Source organism: Pelodiscus sinensis, chromosome 14, assembly GCF_049634645.1.
Source record: "Pelodiscus sinensis isolate JC-2024 chromosome 14, ASM4963464v1, whole genome shotgun sequence".
NCBI classification, from domain to species: Eukaryota; Metazoa; Chordata; order Testudines; family Trionychidae; genus Pelodiscus; species Pelodiscus sinensis.
In genome coordinates this window covers 40727608-40742399 of record NC_134724.1, presented here as the reverse complement: position 1 = coordinate 40742399, position 14792 = coordinate 40727608, and the positions used below count along the sequence as shown (strand labels likewise).

Below are 14792 nucleotides of genomic sequence, written 5' to 3'. Positions count from 1 at the left end.
TTTCCGCAAGAAAGCCCCGATCGCCATTGTCGCGATCGGGGCTTTTTTGCAGAAAACAGTACTGTGCTGTTTACACTGGCCCTCTTGCGCAAATGATTTGCGCAAGAGGGCTTTTGCCCGAATGGGAGCAATACAGTATTTCCGCAAGAGCACTGACAATCTTACATGAGATTGTCAGTGTTCTTGCGGAAATTCAAGCGGCCAGTGTAGACAGCTGGCAAGTTTTTTGCGGAAAAACTTGCCAGTCTAGACACAGCCTTAGAGTTTACATTAAAAATAGTCACATTCATCTGACGAAGTGGGTCTTTGCCCACAAAAGCTTATGGTCCAATAAATCTGTTAGTCTATAAGGTGCCACAGGACTCCTTGTCACTTTTGCAGATCCAGACTAACATGGCTACCCCTCTGATATTAAAAATAGAGGCTTTTAGGAAAAGAGGCATTGCTGCATGATCCAAAACAGGATACCACCACTATGGCTGACCTGGTTCTCAGTATTGAATTTATTTTGAGCTTTATTTTGTAGTGTTTGTTGCTTACTGTATGAAAATGTGAGAGTGCCTGCCACTGTCAGGTTGGTCCTAAATGTCTCCATGAATCCCTCTATGCACCCCATTAAAAGCAAAGATTACAGCTTCAATTCAAGTGTTAATAAAAATACAAGTTTATTTTGTTACAGAAAGAGAGAACAGGAAATTAAAGATATTGAACATCAACTTTTGACGTAGTGGGGGCGTGCTGTCTGCTCTATAACCCAGTGTGGTATGGTGGTGCCTTGCTGGTTGCTGGGCTTGGGTAGTGGGTGACCTCCACTGGTGGCTATTTGTAGCACGGCCCAACAGGACAGCAGATGAGTCACTAGGCAAGGGTCTCACAACCTGTCCAACAGGTTGCCTCCCAGGGAGAAAGACAAAGGGAGGAAGGCGGAGACCAACCCCTGTCTGGGGGCAGGGCTGGAAGAGAGTCCGTTTCTGTCTGGTATGGAGGAAGCAGCCTAAGCAAGGGGCTGGGATTTAGGGGCCCAGTCTCCCCCATCTCAAGGGGGGGCTGAGGAGTCCTAGGGCCTGCCCTGTAACCAGATTACATCTATGCTGTGCTGTATCCTGGAGAAGCAATAAACTCCCTCTATTCTACTGGCTGGTGGAGTCTGTTTGTGTTATTACGGGGGTGCAGGAGTTGGGGGAACCGCGACGTGCCGTCACACAACTATGTAAAGAAATAACTATTGAATGATTCCTGAAGATGGACTGGAAACATCAAGACCCAGTATAGTAGCAGTTATGTTTAGAAAAAGGTGATTGGAAACTTTTGTTGTCTAACAGATGAAGCTGAACTTCTCCAGTCATACGCATCATGGTGTCCTTTTGTTGCACTATCCCTTTTTGCACTGAATCTTTCTCTGTTGCAGGTTGCAAGGCAGAACTTGAGTATCCTGATTACCCCGTGTTCACACTCATTTCTGCTCTATTAGCTGCTGGCTGGACCTAGGATGTTTTTCTGGGTTTTGATTCCTGATATTAGACGAGATGGATTTGTATTAGACAATACCTTGATGTTACACCGATTACAATATCATTTTCCTGGGCTTGGTCTGCACCAATAGCTTTTCAACATTTATGGATCACTAAAAGTGTCTGTGTATATAGTGTGTTACTTAGATCTGCTGTTGGCTGTATTTTTTTATCAGTTTCAGGGTTACCTCAGGCATAGAGCAGCATGGGGCTCTTAGATTGAATTGTGAAACTGACAAGAATGTCAGTGTCACAGCTGCTGCTCAGTTTCACAGCATGGAAGCCTACTAACTATACAAATTGACATTCTTGTCCCTTTCAGGGCTCTAGCTGTGAGTAGAATTGCTAATCCTTCCAATTTCACCAGGGCTGTGTCTACACTGGCATGATTTTGCGCAAAAGCATGCTGCCTGTCTACACTGGTGGGGAGTTCTTGCACAAGAACACTGATGTTCTAATGTGTGAAATCAGTGCTTCTTGCGCAAGAACTATGATGCTCCCGCTCAGGAAAAAGACCTCTTTTGCAACTGTTCTTGCGCAAGAGGCCAGTGTAGACAGGCAACATGAATTTCTTGCTCAAGAAAGCCCGATGGCTAAAATGGCCATTAGAGCTTTCTTGCGCAAGAGAGCGTCTACACTGGCTATGAGACTAATGCAAGAGAAGCATTAGACTATGCATTGCTTAATTAGTTTAGACTAATTAAGACTATGCATTAGACTATGCATTAGTGTTCTTGGCTACAAGGGGACACCAGTGACTCACATCCAGCTTCCCATTTACTGTGATCCTGAGGTCCTTTTCTGCTGAACTGCTGCCAGTTGGTCCCCAGCTTGTACCAGTGCTTGGGATTCTTCTGACTCTCAGCGAGCAAGGGAAAGTACAGAGCCTGCTGAATTCTTCTGTCTGTGAGCTAATGGTATTAGAGGTGATAATTGGGGAAGCTATCTTGGTAATCGGTAAGATAGTTTGAGCATTTGTTCATTCCTTCCCGGAGAGTGTCGAATTTTAACATGAATGACACTCTCCAGGAAGGAATGAACAAATGCTCAAACTGTTTATCTTACCCATTACCAAGATAGCTTCCCCAATTCACCTCTAATACCATTAGCTCACAGACATCCCTCTCTCCCCACCTGTAATATCATCAATTCACAGACACTTACCTTCCTTCCTCCCCCCCCCCCCCCCGCATCCCCCTGCTGTTCTGAAATGTGATTTGTCCTTTTCATATGTGTTCATTTTTTTAATTGTATCCTTTGGTATATATGGTTGTGTCTATTTTCTTCCACTATTTGATCTGAGGAAGTGGGTCTGGCCCACGAAAGCTCATCATCTAATAAACCATCTTGTTAGTCTTTAAAGTGCTACATTGTCCTGCATTTTGCTTCAGCTACCCCAGCCTAACACGGCTACATTTCTATCACTATTCTCCCTTCCTGGTGTGACTGCCCCAAGTGGTCACTCCACAGTACAGCTGTCCCCAGTCGTGACTGCAGTATCTTGTCCTGCAGTATCTTGTCCAATCAGCCCCTTCCCTTTCCATGTTATGGAAAACAATCAAATTCTGGGAACATCCCATTTTCCTGTCACAACCAAATCCTGGCCTTGCTTTAAGTTAGGATGAGAGAAAGCTGCATACCGAATGTGCTGGTCCTAGCTGTTACCTTTTAGGAGGAGTTCTTGAACAAATGGGCTTGCAGACAGATAGATGCCTCTAAAATAGATAGCTAGATTTGTGAACATAAAGGGACTATTTAACTATGCACTTCTTTCATGCCTTTCATTGTTGCCATCTCCTGGGTGGGATTTAGCAGCTGTTTAACAATACATAGCAATGCTGGTGGGTTAACTTAAAACTATTACAATCCGACGATATGGCCGGGGGATTTAGCACAAAGTTGAAACTGACTGGCCACGTCTAGACTGGCATGATTTTCCGCAAATGCTTTTAACGGAAAAGTATTCTGTTAAAAGCATTTGCGGAAAAGCGCGTCTAGATTGGCACGGACGCTTTTCCGCAAAAGCACTTTTTGCGGAAAAGTGTCCGTGCCAATCTAGACGCGCTTTTGCGCAAAATGAATCTGAGCTGTCTACACTCGCCCTCTTGTGCAAAAGCTTTTGCGCAAAAGGACTTTTGCCTGAACGGGAGCAGCATAGTATTTCCGCAAGAAGCACTGATTTCTTACATGAGAGCAGGAAAAGTTTTGCGGAAAAACTTGCCATTTTAGACACAGCCACTATGTTAGCTATGTGATTTGGGGTTTAAGAAAGGCTCTAGGCTGCCTGAATTGGTACTGCAGCAGTGGTGACAGCCAGAGCCCTGAGCCTTTTAAATTACCACTGGAACTCTGGGCTGTGCGCGTTGGGCAGTGCTAAGGGCTGGTAGGGGGGCACAGCGTGGACAGCATTTCTGCCCAAGGCCTCACTTCCTCTGGGATAGCAGAGCCAGACTCTCTTCCCACACCTTCCCAAGAGCCTGGCAATTCTGTCAGGCTCCCTGAGTGTAACCATTTAGATGGTAACACAAATATGGCCCATAATATTAACTTTCTTCTGCCTCCCACCCTTGCTAAAAAAAAAATTCACCCCCCTTTCGTAGATAAAAATATTTCTGTCAAACAGAAATAACATTATATCATTTCTCATATTTGTCTAGCACATGATGCATAGAAATTATTTTGTATTTTTTAATTTAGTGCTATAGCAAAGATCGGATTTGAGAGTAGAATTTTTTAGGATCCCCGTCATGGTAATTGTTAAGGTCCAACAGCCTTCTCAATGTCCTTTCAAAAACAGTGAAAGAGCTGTGTGAAGTATACAGATTCTTTAATTTTTACATATTAAACAGAGGCAGGAAAAATGCAAACATCAGTGAATTTCAGAGTGGATTTGATTGAAATCAAATTGATTTAATCATGGTTTTCTACATAAAAGTGCATTCTTGTTGGTTGTCATAACCTTAATACATATTCTTCACAACTCAGAGATAGATGTAGGTTTTATTTTTAGGAGGTTCACACTATACATTTTAAACAATTATTTATTTTGAAAACTTTTCAGATTAGTTTTACAGATATAACAGAAAATTAATGATTGTTTGGTTATTTCTTTTACCAAAGGTAATTGAAGCAGATATTTATGAAGTCATTAGGACGTGAACTAACTCCAATATAACAGGTTAATCATTAATATTTGGAGGATTTTCTTGCCGCCATGCTGTATTAGGAGGAGAACATCACCAGACAGATGTTTAAATAGTTTTATTTAACTAAAACAACAACGTTATGTATTCTGGGTTTTTTTCTTCAACAGCAACATATAATATTTTAAAAAAGCAAGCATATGAATTTAAAATCATGTTTGTTTTTGTTAAAATTTATTTGAAATAAAATAGTTAAATGAAATACATTTTTTAAAACAAAAATTAAATTGACTGTCAGCCAGGTCAACATGAGAAACTTAAAATATTGGCTTCTATTCAATGAACTTTTTGAAACTTTGCACTTTTAGAGAGAGTTAAAGGATTGACTCTGTGTATACAAATTTGCAGAGGGACAGAAGTGCTGAGGTCTGCTATTTCTCACATCTGTATATTAGTTATTTTAAAACATTTTACTGTTATAAGCATATTAGCTCAGGAGGCATAAATCCACAATTTGAGAACTGCAAAACTAAGAATCTCTCTGATGGTATCTTCTAGACTGAGCACTGAATCCCATTGGAGAGATAGAAAGGTTAACCTATATAATCTACATAGAAGCCTCTGAAACCCTATAACATTGGGTCCCTAATCCATGAAACTTCTGGAACTCATTTACAATTTTTTTCTTAAACATTACATGAATTACAATGATAATTTATAACCTCTATTCCATGATGAGATATCTTTGAGCTATGATGTATCTTTATTAAAACTATTTTTACATAGGTTTTTCCCTCAAAAAGCATTTTATCAAAAAATCTAATTTAAATTAAAAAATCCAATTTTAAAAAAATCATTGATTTTTATCCAGCCTGGTGAGTTTTCATGTCTTGTTTTTAAGGTAATTTTTAAATTAGTGGTTAAATATCTGTATTTCAACTTGCAAGTCTAGCAAACTGGCACTTTTCCCATTCAGAACTTGAGTACAATATTGCAATCCACCACAATAATTAAAGAGTGAAGTGATTTGCATTATTTTTCTATAAAAGTACTCTTGAGTAGCAGATGGTAAACATAAACATGTTGCTCCAGAGACCTGTGAAATTCTATCTATTCCATGAAAGCCTCACTGAGACTCTTAAACTGAAGCAATAATCTTTAAAAAGGCCCTAATTAGCCTATGTAGCAACTCAGGCCTCAGAAAATAAAATAAATGGAAAATGTTTCAGAGATAACTTTTTCATTAGTAGTTCCCCCTAATCTGATGGTTCATGCTTGTCTAAATTAATTAACCTATTCAGTTTTATTGCTTCAGTGCCGCATAAGATTGTCATCGTCAAGGGGCATTCCATAAGCTTTAGGAAAATAGGCTGATGAATATGACATAACTGGAATATGCTTCACGTGAGAAATTATTGAAAAGTTTGTGAACTACTGAATATGATTATCCCATTTAAATACACAAATCATTTTATATTTGAAGTTAAAAATAAGTATAAATCTGTGTTACTACTGTAGTCATACTAACAGACACCATTAGTAGTACTCAAGGAACTTAATGGTCTGATACTCAGAACAATGATCTGTGAATAAACTTGTTTTTCCTGGAAGCTTTGCAGGAGGAGCTGTGGTTGATCCTACCAAGACATGTGGCCATGTCGCCTGATGCTAGGGCCCATTTTGGATGCTGTATTTTTCCACTGAAAGTGAGAAAAAAGGTGAATACAAAGGATTCCCACCTTATCAAAAATCTGTGTAAGGGTGAGAAGTGAGGCAATCTAGGTCATCAGTTCTCCCTGGCTGTCCCACCCAAGATGACTGCTGGAAACATCTGAAGACTGAATGAGACTGGGCAGTGGAGGTGGGGAGAAGGACTGAGCCCAGATGGAAGGTTTTCCAGTCTGTCAAAGAAGCTTATTAGAACAATTTCAAGGGTGAACTATTGCATGTAACCAGTTTCTTAGTGATTAAGTTTAGCTTACTTGTTCTATTTTGTTTATTAATCTACTTTGTGCTGTCTGCTATCCAGTAAAGGTCCTAGGGGAAAGCGAGGCCCGAAACACACCCCCTTATGCTCCAGGCCCCACCTATTCCCACCCTTGCTCTGCCCCTTCCCCCCAAACAATGGGGCCTAGAGAGCTGGGAGGGAGGGGAGGCTGGTGCTGACAGCAGGGGCCAGCCCCGCTGTACTCACTATGGCAGTGGGAAGTGGAGCAACCTGGCTTCAGCCTGCTCCACTCCCATGGCTCTCAGCTGCGTCTGTGAAAGAGGACAAACATGAGCTTCCCTTGTATAAAATTTTATCCACAGTAAGATGGATTTTTCTGGGATTCAAGCTCCATTGGGGCTATGCATTTGGGTGCTGAGGCAAGTCCCTATAGCTGAGTCTTCCCAGAACTGAGCTGATTTCAGTGTATTACACTGCAGAGGGTCTGGCCCTGCTGGACAGAGGGGAGGGGCACATCAGGTGACAGTCCCAAGGAGGTCCTAAGGACTAAAACTGAGCCCCACTACCATTGATGTAAAAAGAAAAAGAACCCTAGGCAACAATATTACAAAATTTAAGTTTGAACAATGTGGTACTTTACAAATGTGAATTTTCTGACATGTTCATCAGTTGAACAGAATAAGCTTTCTGTTCAGCCCGTGGACGTCACAGGGACAGTGTCTAGACTGGCCAGGTTTTCCGGAAAATCAGCCGCTTTTCCGGAAAAACTTGCCAGCTGTCTACACTGGCCGCTTGAATTTCCGGAAAAGCGCTGACTTTCTACTATAAGAAATCAGTGCTTCTTGCAGAAATACTATTCTGCTCCCGTTCAGGCAAAAGTCCCTTTTGCGCACAGCTTTTGCGCAAAAGGGCCAGTGTAGACAGCTCAAATTTGTTTTCCGCAAAAAAGCCCCAATTGCGAAAATGGCGATCGGGGCTTTTTTGCACAAAAGTGCGTCTAGATTGGCATGGACGCTTTTCCACAAAAAGTGCTTTTGCGTAAAACCGTCCATGCCAATCTAGATGCTCTGTTCCAAAAATGCTTTTAACGGAAAACTTTTCCGTTAAAAGCATTTCCGGAAAATCATGCCAATCTAGACGCAGCCATAACGTTAAAGCCTAATATCATAAACCAAAAGTTAGTTCCCAGTTCTTGTTAAAACAGACTTCCAATTTGTAAAGAAGAATTTTACACCAGATTTGTCATAGGATTTGTGTTCATAGTTTGTAACCAGTACATCTTGGGCCTACATCACAAAACTTACCATTCTGAGATCTTTATTTAACAAGAAAGGTTTGGAATCATGTACGTGTTTCTTTCAAGACTTATTAAAGCGATTGGTTGGAGCCGGCCCTGATTATATTTTCTCCAAAAGCCGCAGTCTATATTCTAGTAGATGGTGCGTTCATAGAAGACCCCATCAAATTATGGTTTAATTTCCAAAATTATATGTGATGCACCTGCCGTATGTTGGCTATCTATGTATGACTGGGTTCCATGCATCTCAAGTTCTTTACTAAGTTCAGTCAGATGTTTTCACATAGCTTGTCCTAATGTATATCTGTAAGAGAGGACCTTTAGCAGCGATGGACCAGGTCCTAGCAGGGAGGGTTAGCCCCACCCTCTTCCCCACATTTCTGGATTCCCCAGGGATCTTTAAGGCCAGACTCGGTCAGAAGAGGGGAAATTGGCAATTCTTAAGCAAACTGCTCCAAAACCATTTCCAGTAGGCTCTGTGGGAGAGCACAGTCTGTCCCAGTGATTTAGTTGTACAGCTCCCTATCTCTGTTCACAGGGCTCACTTTGTTACAGCTTTTAAAACTAAATTAAAGCAGTATCTGTTTCCTATTGCTGTCAGTTGTTTCGATAATTGTGTTTATTTTAACAGAACTTTGTGACATCCTGTGAAGGACACGGTACAAATGCATAATGATGGTAACTCACTCCAGAACATTACAGGTACCAAATGAAAGAAGAAAATGCTAACGTTAAAACAAAACTTTGGGGAAAAATCTGTAAAGTTACAATCTTATCTCACTTACACAAATATATCACCATAAAGGGCTAAATGAAACATTTGGTGCCAAAATTAAATAAGTTTTCACCAGATCTTTTTTGCACCTGCAATTCTGTGGGCAAAATTTTGTGGGCAAACTTAAGTATTATGTTCTCATTTATTTGTGAGTGTAGCTTCTATGATTTGAAAATATAAATACCTGATTATGCTCACAAATTTCATTTAGATATTTAGATTTCCAAGTGGAAGCAAAATTCACCCCAGTACTTCACAGGATGAAACCATATGATCCCAAGTGGCAGCCAATTATCTGAGAGTCATTAAACCTTGAGTTCACGTGGTTTCACATACAAACCTCATATCCCTGAGAAATGTAATGAGATCACTTACATAAAAAGAACAAAGATTAGTAAGTACTGTATGGTAAAAAGTTATCATGCTTACCAGTAGTATCAGACTCAGCTGAGAAATGCATTTCCTGGGTTTCTATTTTTTTTAACTTTAATATTTATGAAAAGTAATACACACGCAAAATACTGATAAGTCTGAAACCTTAGCATCACTTTAAAAACCATTTTTGTGGAGGACTGATATGTACATATAAAAACAATATTTTAAAAAAAACTTTAAAAAGTTGTTTTTTAAAGAGGTAGTTAGGGAAACACCGCAACACAGAAGTATATCCACAGCTACTTAATAAAGTGTTGTGCAATGTACGATTTACAAGCAGCCAGTGTAATGTTTGTATACTTAGGAACTGTAGGCACACAATATTCAGGTGCTTGGATACCAGAGTGATAAGTGTGTTACAAAAGTAAATTTAGATAATTGATTCAGAATTATTTCGAGAGTGGGTATGGATGTAATTTTTCATGCCCAAACCAAATATGCTTTATAAGAAAGGAAGCCATGGATTCTATAAATAAGTGTTGGTATCTAAATGTATTAACCCAAACCACAAAGTCTGCAGCTGGCTCACTTCTGTCACTTGATGCAAAGAAAACCTTTCATAAGATGAAATGGACACATCTATTTGCACTGCTCTGAACGTCACTATCAACTCACAGATGTTTTGTGTTGATGTTCAATGTAGTGCTCATCTCTGTCCTAAAGGATCCATATTACTGGGAAAACCTTAGTTATAAATCTGAGTAGGGAAATTGAGGTTTGAACGATCATGGAAACTGAACATTTTCCATTGTAGCTGGTTCCCCCCAATCACGTGCAGCAGATTGTGGTTGTGTCCAGCTATGCTATCCCTATTCCAAGAATAGATGAATAACTTATGTCTTCACAGCTCTCAAACCATCAAGGTTCACTACCCAGGCTAATGCCGCCGACAAACATGACAAACCAGGCCCTTATGCAGGAATTTCTATAGGGAGTGCTTTTTTGTAAATGTGGACTACAAGGGTGTGAATGCAACCCACATGATTCCCCAAGTACCTTTTTCTTCACTCAGTGCACAGTCAACCTCTAGAACTCCTTGCCAGAGGATGTGGGGAAGACTGGGACTTTAACAGGCTTCGAAAAAGAGCTAGATAGGTTCATGGAGGTTAGGTCCATCAATAGCTATTAGCTAGGATTGATAGGAATCTGTTTGTCTGGAAATGGGTGACAGGAGGGATCACGTGAGGATTGCCTGTTGTGTTCCTTCCCTCTAGGGCAGGCATGTCCAAAGTCCAGCCCGCAGGCCAATTGCGGCCTGTGTTCCGGTTTAATACGGCCCCCCAGGTAATTTGGCAATATCTATCTTTTATGGCCCCCAACGAATCCATATGTATTGAGATGAATACATTGTAAAATCTCAGTTAAAGTCAGTTGGTCTAAATCAGTTATAAATATATTTGGACACAACATGTATACTTGGTGTTATGTTCCTGTTCATATTTTTTGAACTTAAAAGTTGACAGACAACCTTTATTACCAATAATATGTAATGTACTTTACAATGTTCCTGACATATATTTCAGCTTCCTGGATTTTTTTTTTCATCTGGCCTTCAGATATGAAAGGCAGAGTGATTTAACACCTGTTTAGATTGGTCATCCATGTGACGAAATGAAAAGTATGCCGTTTGCAATCAACTTTGCATAAAATAGTTAATTTGCGTTTAATTTTAATGGTTCAAAGAATGTCAGGCAAAAATGGTCGGCCCTCACGCATGTACACTTCATCAAATCGGGCCCTCTTTGAAAAAAGTTTGGACACCCCTGCTCTAGGGCATCTGGTATTGGCCACTGTCGGCAGCCAGGACACTGGGCGAGACAGACCCAGTATAGCCATTCTTATGTTCTAAGTAAGTGGGGAAATCAGCTCCAGCCTTTCCCTGCCCAGCTGGTGCAGCGCAGTGGGGGGCTCGTGGAGAGGAGAGCTGTGCTTTCGCCACGTGGCCCGTAACACTGCGCTGGACCAGCCAAGGGCCAGGCAGATGCGTCTGCAAGAGGGCAGAAATCCGCGTGGTCTCCATCTCCGCCCTGTCCCCCCGCCAGCGGCCCTGGGGGGGGGATCCTCGGGGAGCGACCTTGGCGAGGAGGCAACACGCGGCCCCAGCGATCCAGTGAAGGAGCCACGCGACAGGGGTCCCAGGCGCCGGTTTCTCCTCCAGCCGCAAGCGTCTTGCTTCGCCGGAGCCCGCGCCCCTCCCCGACTCGCCGCCTCCGCCTCTCCGGCCCTCGATGGAGTTCTCGCCCCGGGCCGCCCGCAGCCTCTGCCCTGCGCTCGGGGGCGGGGCTTGCTCGGAAGACTACAACCCCCCTCAGTCCCGGGCGCACTTCCGGCGCGGAGTGATGCGCTACAGGCGTTGGCGATGCTGATTGGACGCCGGGTCCGGCACGTCAGTGGTGTGGGCGGGGAGTGGCGGCGGAGTCCCCCCCCTCCCCAGGCTCCCGGTAAAAGCCTCAGCCTGGGCCGCGCGAAGATGGCGAAGACCTACGACTATCTGTTCAAGCTGCTGCTGATCGGCGACTCGGGCGTGGGCAAGACCTGCCTGCTGTTCCGCTTCAGCGAGGACGCCTTCAACACCACCTTCATCTCCACCATCGGTGAGGGCGGGAGCCGGGGCGCGGGCTGCCCGCCTCGCTTCCCCGGGCGCGGCGGGGGAAGGGCGCCTCAGCCGCGCTGCCGGATCCCGCGGGGTGGGGGCGGCCCTGGCTGCCTGCGCCCGTTCCCCTGCGGGGGCGGGGCACGGCGAGCCGCGGGGGCGGGGAAGCGGCCTGGGGCTTTCCGGCGGGTCGTGAGGCGAGCGAGCGTGCGGGGTGGGGTCTCCGCCAGCCCCGGCCCGAGCCGCCTGCGGCTCCTGTCCCGGCATCCCGCCTGGCCGCGGGGGCTGCGCGCGCCGGCCGTAGGCTAGAGGGAGTGAAACTTCCCCGGCCCCATGTCCGTCGCGCCCCGCTTAGCAGCGTCTCGGCCGCCTCCCCGGCGCTGGCTCCGGGCTGCCGGTCTCGCTTGTTCCCGGGGAAGCGCCTTACCGCGCGCTGCTTTACCCCCCCCCCCCGTCTGCGGCTTCGCGATCGCAGCGCGCGTTTCCTCTTCTTTAGCAACTTGACAAGTCATGAGGGAGGTGCCCCGTGCTGCGCGTTGGCCCACACCTCGCCGCCGTGTCAGTGTCTGCTCCGAGCAGCGGACCTTGTCCCCTTCACTGGCAGAGGGTGTCGAGAATGATTTCATTTGTTCTGCTGGAGCCTGGGATCCACAGTCATTGTCCAGGAGTCCTAAGGGCCTTGTGCGCACACCTGGAACAAAAAGACTCCCTACCTCTAGGGAGTTCAATTCTGGCCTCTTTAAGAGGGATACTGACGCTGGAGATGATAGTGGATAAATATTCATCTATTATAGGCCAGCCTTGCAGGAAAATAAATAGCTCCCAAATGTATCAGTACACCTTTTTCCCCCCTCCCAAAGCAATTTCTCTGACACTTAGCTCTTTTTTTCAATCCGATCATTCAGTTTTGAATGTAAAATGTTTTCATTTGACTTGAAAAAATGGCCTGTTGTTGACAATTTCAGTTATACAAACTTCCTGAACCCTCTTGTTTTCCCAATAATGGATGTTTAAGAAATGCTTTTTCTTGAGTCAATATTTTAATGAACCTGAAAACAAAATCCAGAACTTGACACTATGGAGGCTCTTTCTCAGCTGTTCAAGAGCTGTTGTCATAACTGTTGCCAAATTCTCTGTGATGTGCATCAAATTATCAGGAAATGGAAGGAGACTCAAACAGCTTAAACTGGATATTGCTCAAGTTGTGTGTTTTAGCAGTCCTAGTTGTCAGGCTAGTTGATATCATTGGCAGTGGGTAATACTAATAATCATCCGTAGACTTTCATTCCATATGAATGCGTATAGTGAATGTCTGCAGTTTGGGGCTACTTTTCTTATGATTAAAGTTAGTGGGTTTTTTATATATAATTAAGGAAACTTATTCTCAAGGCATACTTTTCTTTTTTTTAAGCATAGATACTCTTGCAACAGTAGTAGTATCCCCAAAATTAGAGAGATGAATTGTTTAACATAATAGTCTCTTGTAGTATTTTCATGTTTACTGCTTCTTTAAAGTGAGCAAAGAATTTTTACAAGGCCTTTACTTTTAGGTGTAAACATGTTTTTACTGAAATAGTAGGCTTATGTCCCAATCTTCCAAAGAGTTAATATCATGTTTAATGTAATTCATATAAGTAGTACGCTGATTATACTTGCATGATGAAAGCAAATATATGTGTAATATCGTTGCAACTGAAGACTATCTCTTCATCATGCACATTGCTAGTGCTTGTCATGAAGTTCAGGCTTACCTGAAAGAGAACTTTTTTCTAGAAACCTAAGTAAAGGTGATCTGGAATGGAGAATTGAGGTCTGTGCATCTTGTGTTTTGTGAGTAAAGAAGGTCGGAGATGTTTTCTGATTTAATGATTTGTGTTGTTACCCCGGGAACTTGATGGACTGCTGGTGTTAGGAGTTGCTGGTTGCAGAGGAAGTGAAGTCTGACTAAGAAAGGAAGTATCTAGTTCAGGAGTGGGCAATAATTTTCCACATAGGAAGCTACTTCATGAGTTTTGGAAACTGGTCATGGGCCGGCTCTGGGCCCCCTGGAACGGGTAGTGTCTTGGGTGGAGGAGTGGGTCTGCGAACTACACAGAGAGAGAGACACACACACAAAGGGTAAGAGTGAAAGAGAAGTGTGTGTAAAAGACAGTCTTTGTGACACCGATTCTTAGAAACTGTACCTCTTAAGATAGGCACTCCTCTGAGACACTTATCATCCATACTTCAGATTGGAGCAGCTCTGCTGTGTGTCTTCCTCTCCCCAATCCCTGCTGTGCAAAGATGGAGTGCAAGGGCAGAAGGACACAATGACTTCAGCACTCCGCTCTCCCCTTCCTTCTGCACAGTTTGCAGGAGAATCCTGGGAGTAGCTTGGCTGCAGGACAGAACAAGGCAGGGGTATGGGGGGAGGAGGAAGGAACAGCTGAACACACACTGCTGTGCTGTAAGTAGGTGAGCTCTGCTAATCAGTTGGGGGGGGGAGAGAAATGCTCGTCTAGTTTTAAATAGCCTGAGTGATATTTTTTTTTTTTGGTTGGGGCTAATTAGCTACCTACATATGGTGGGGAAACGATGGTTCTATCAAAGCTTAAAGTTCCAATCTTTCAGTTAAGAATTGAGAGCAGATAGTCCCAAGAATTCTCCAAGGAAGACAAGCCTTGACATTATATGCCTAAGCATTTTTCTTTAATTTTAACGTGTGTGTGGGTTGGGGGGAGGAGAGGTAACTCCCCACAAAAGTTAGATTTTTAAAATCCTTTGCAAGGAAAAGAAGAAATTCCTTGTTTATGTTCTGAAGATGGCTGCAGAGGAATTTCAACAAATAATGCTGTTTACTAACAAGAGTTTGATTAGTGGCTTTTTCTAAAACTGTTTTTCATTGTGTATTTAGATAAATAAGAAGTTTTGGTCATAGAGATGTTATCAACAGGTAGCATACCCATCCCCAAAAGCCCATGTGCAGGTTAGGCTCTTAACATATATTTCTGTGTTTATAATTATAGAAAGAAACTGGATAAAATAAATGGAGGTGCATTCCGATTCTCTCTCTCTCTCTCTCTCTCTCTCTCTCTCAGCCTTTCGTGGTTA

At 43.2% G+C, this 14792-nt stretch overlaps 1 protein-coding gene across 2 annotated transcripts in view; it reads left to right on the top strand.

Annotated features, from left to right (window-relative positions):
* The first annotated feature begins 10785 nt into the window (after positions 1 to 10785).
* The window catches only part of RAB8B (RAB8B, member RAS oncogene family), a 44869-nt gene continuing 40862 nt past the window's right edge, over positions 10786 to 14792 (top strand). The window contains exon 1 of one of the 2 annotated variants that reach the window (XM_075897644.1): positions 10786 to 11703. In XM_075897644.1, the coding sequence (XP_075753759.1) occupies positions 11091 to 11703 (613 nt within the window). In that variant the 5' untranslated portion in view covers positions 10786 to 11090. The remainder of the gene's footprint in view (positions 11704 to 14792) is intronic. The other variant, XM_075897645.1, reaches the window with a different exon arrangement.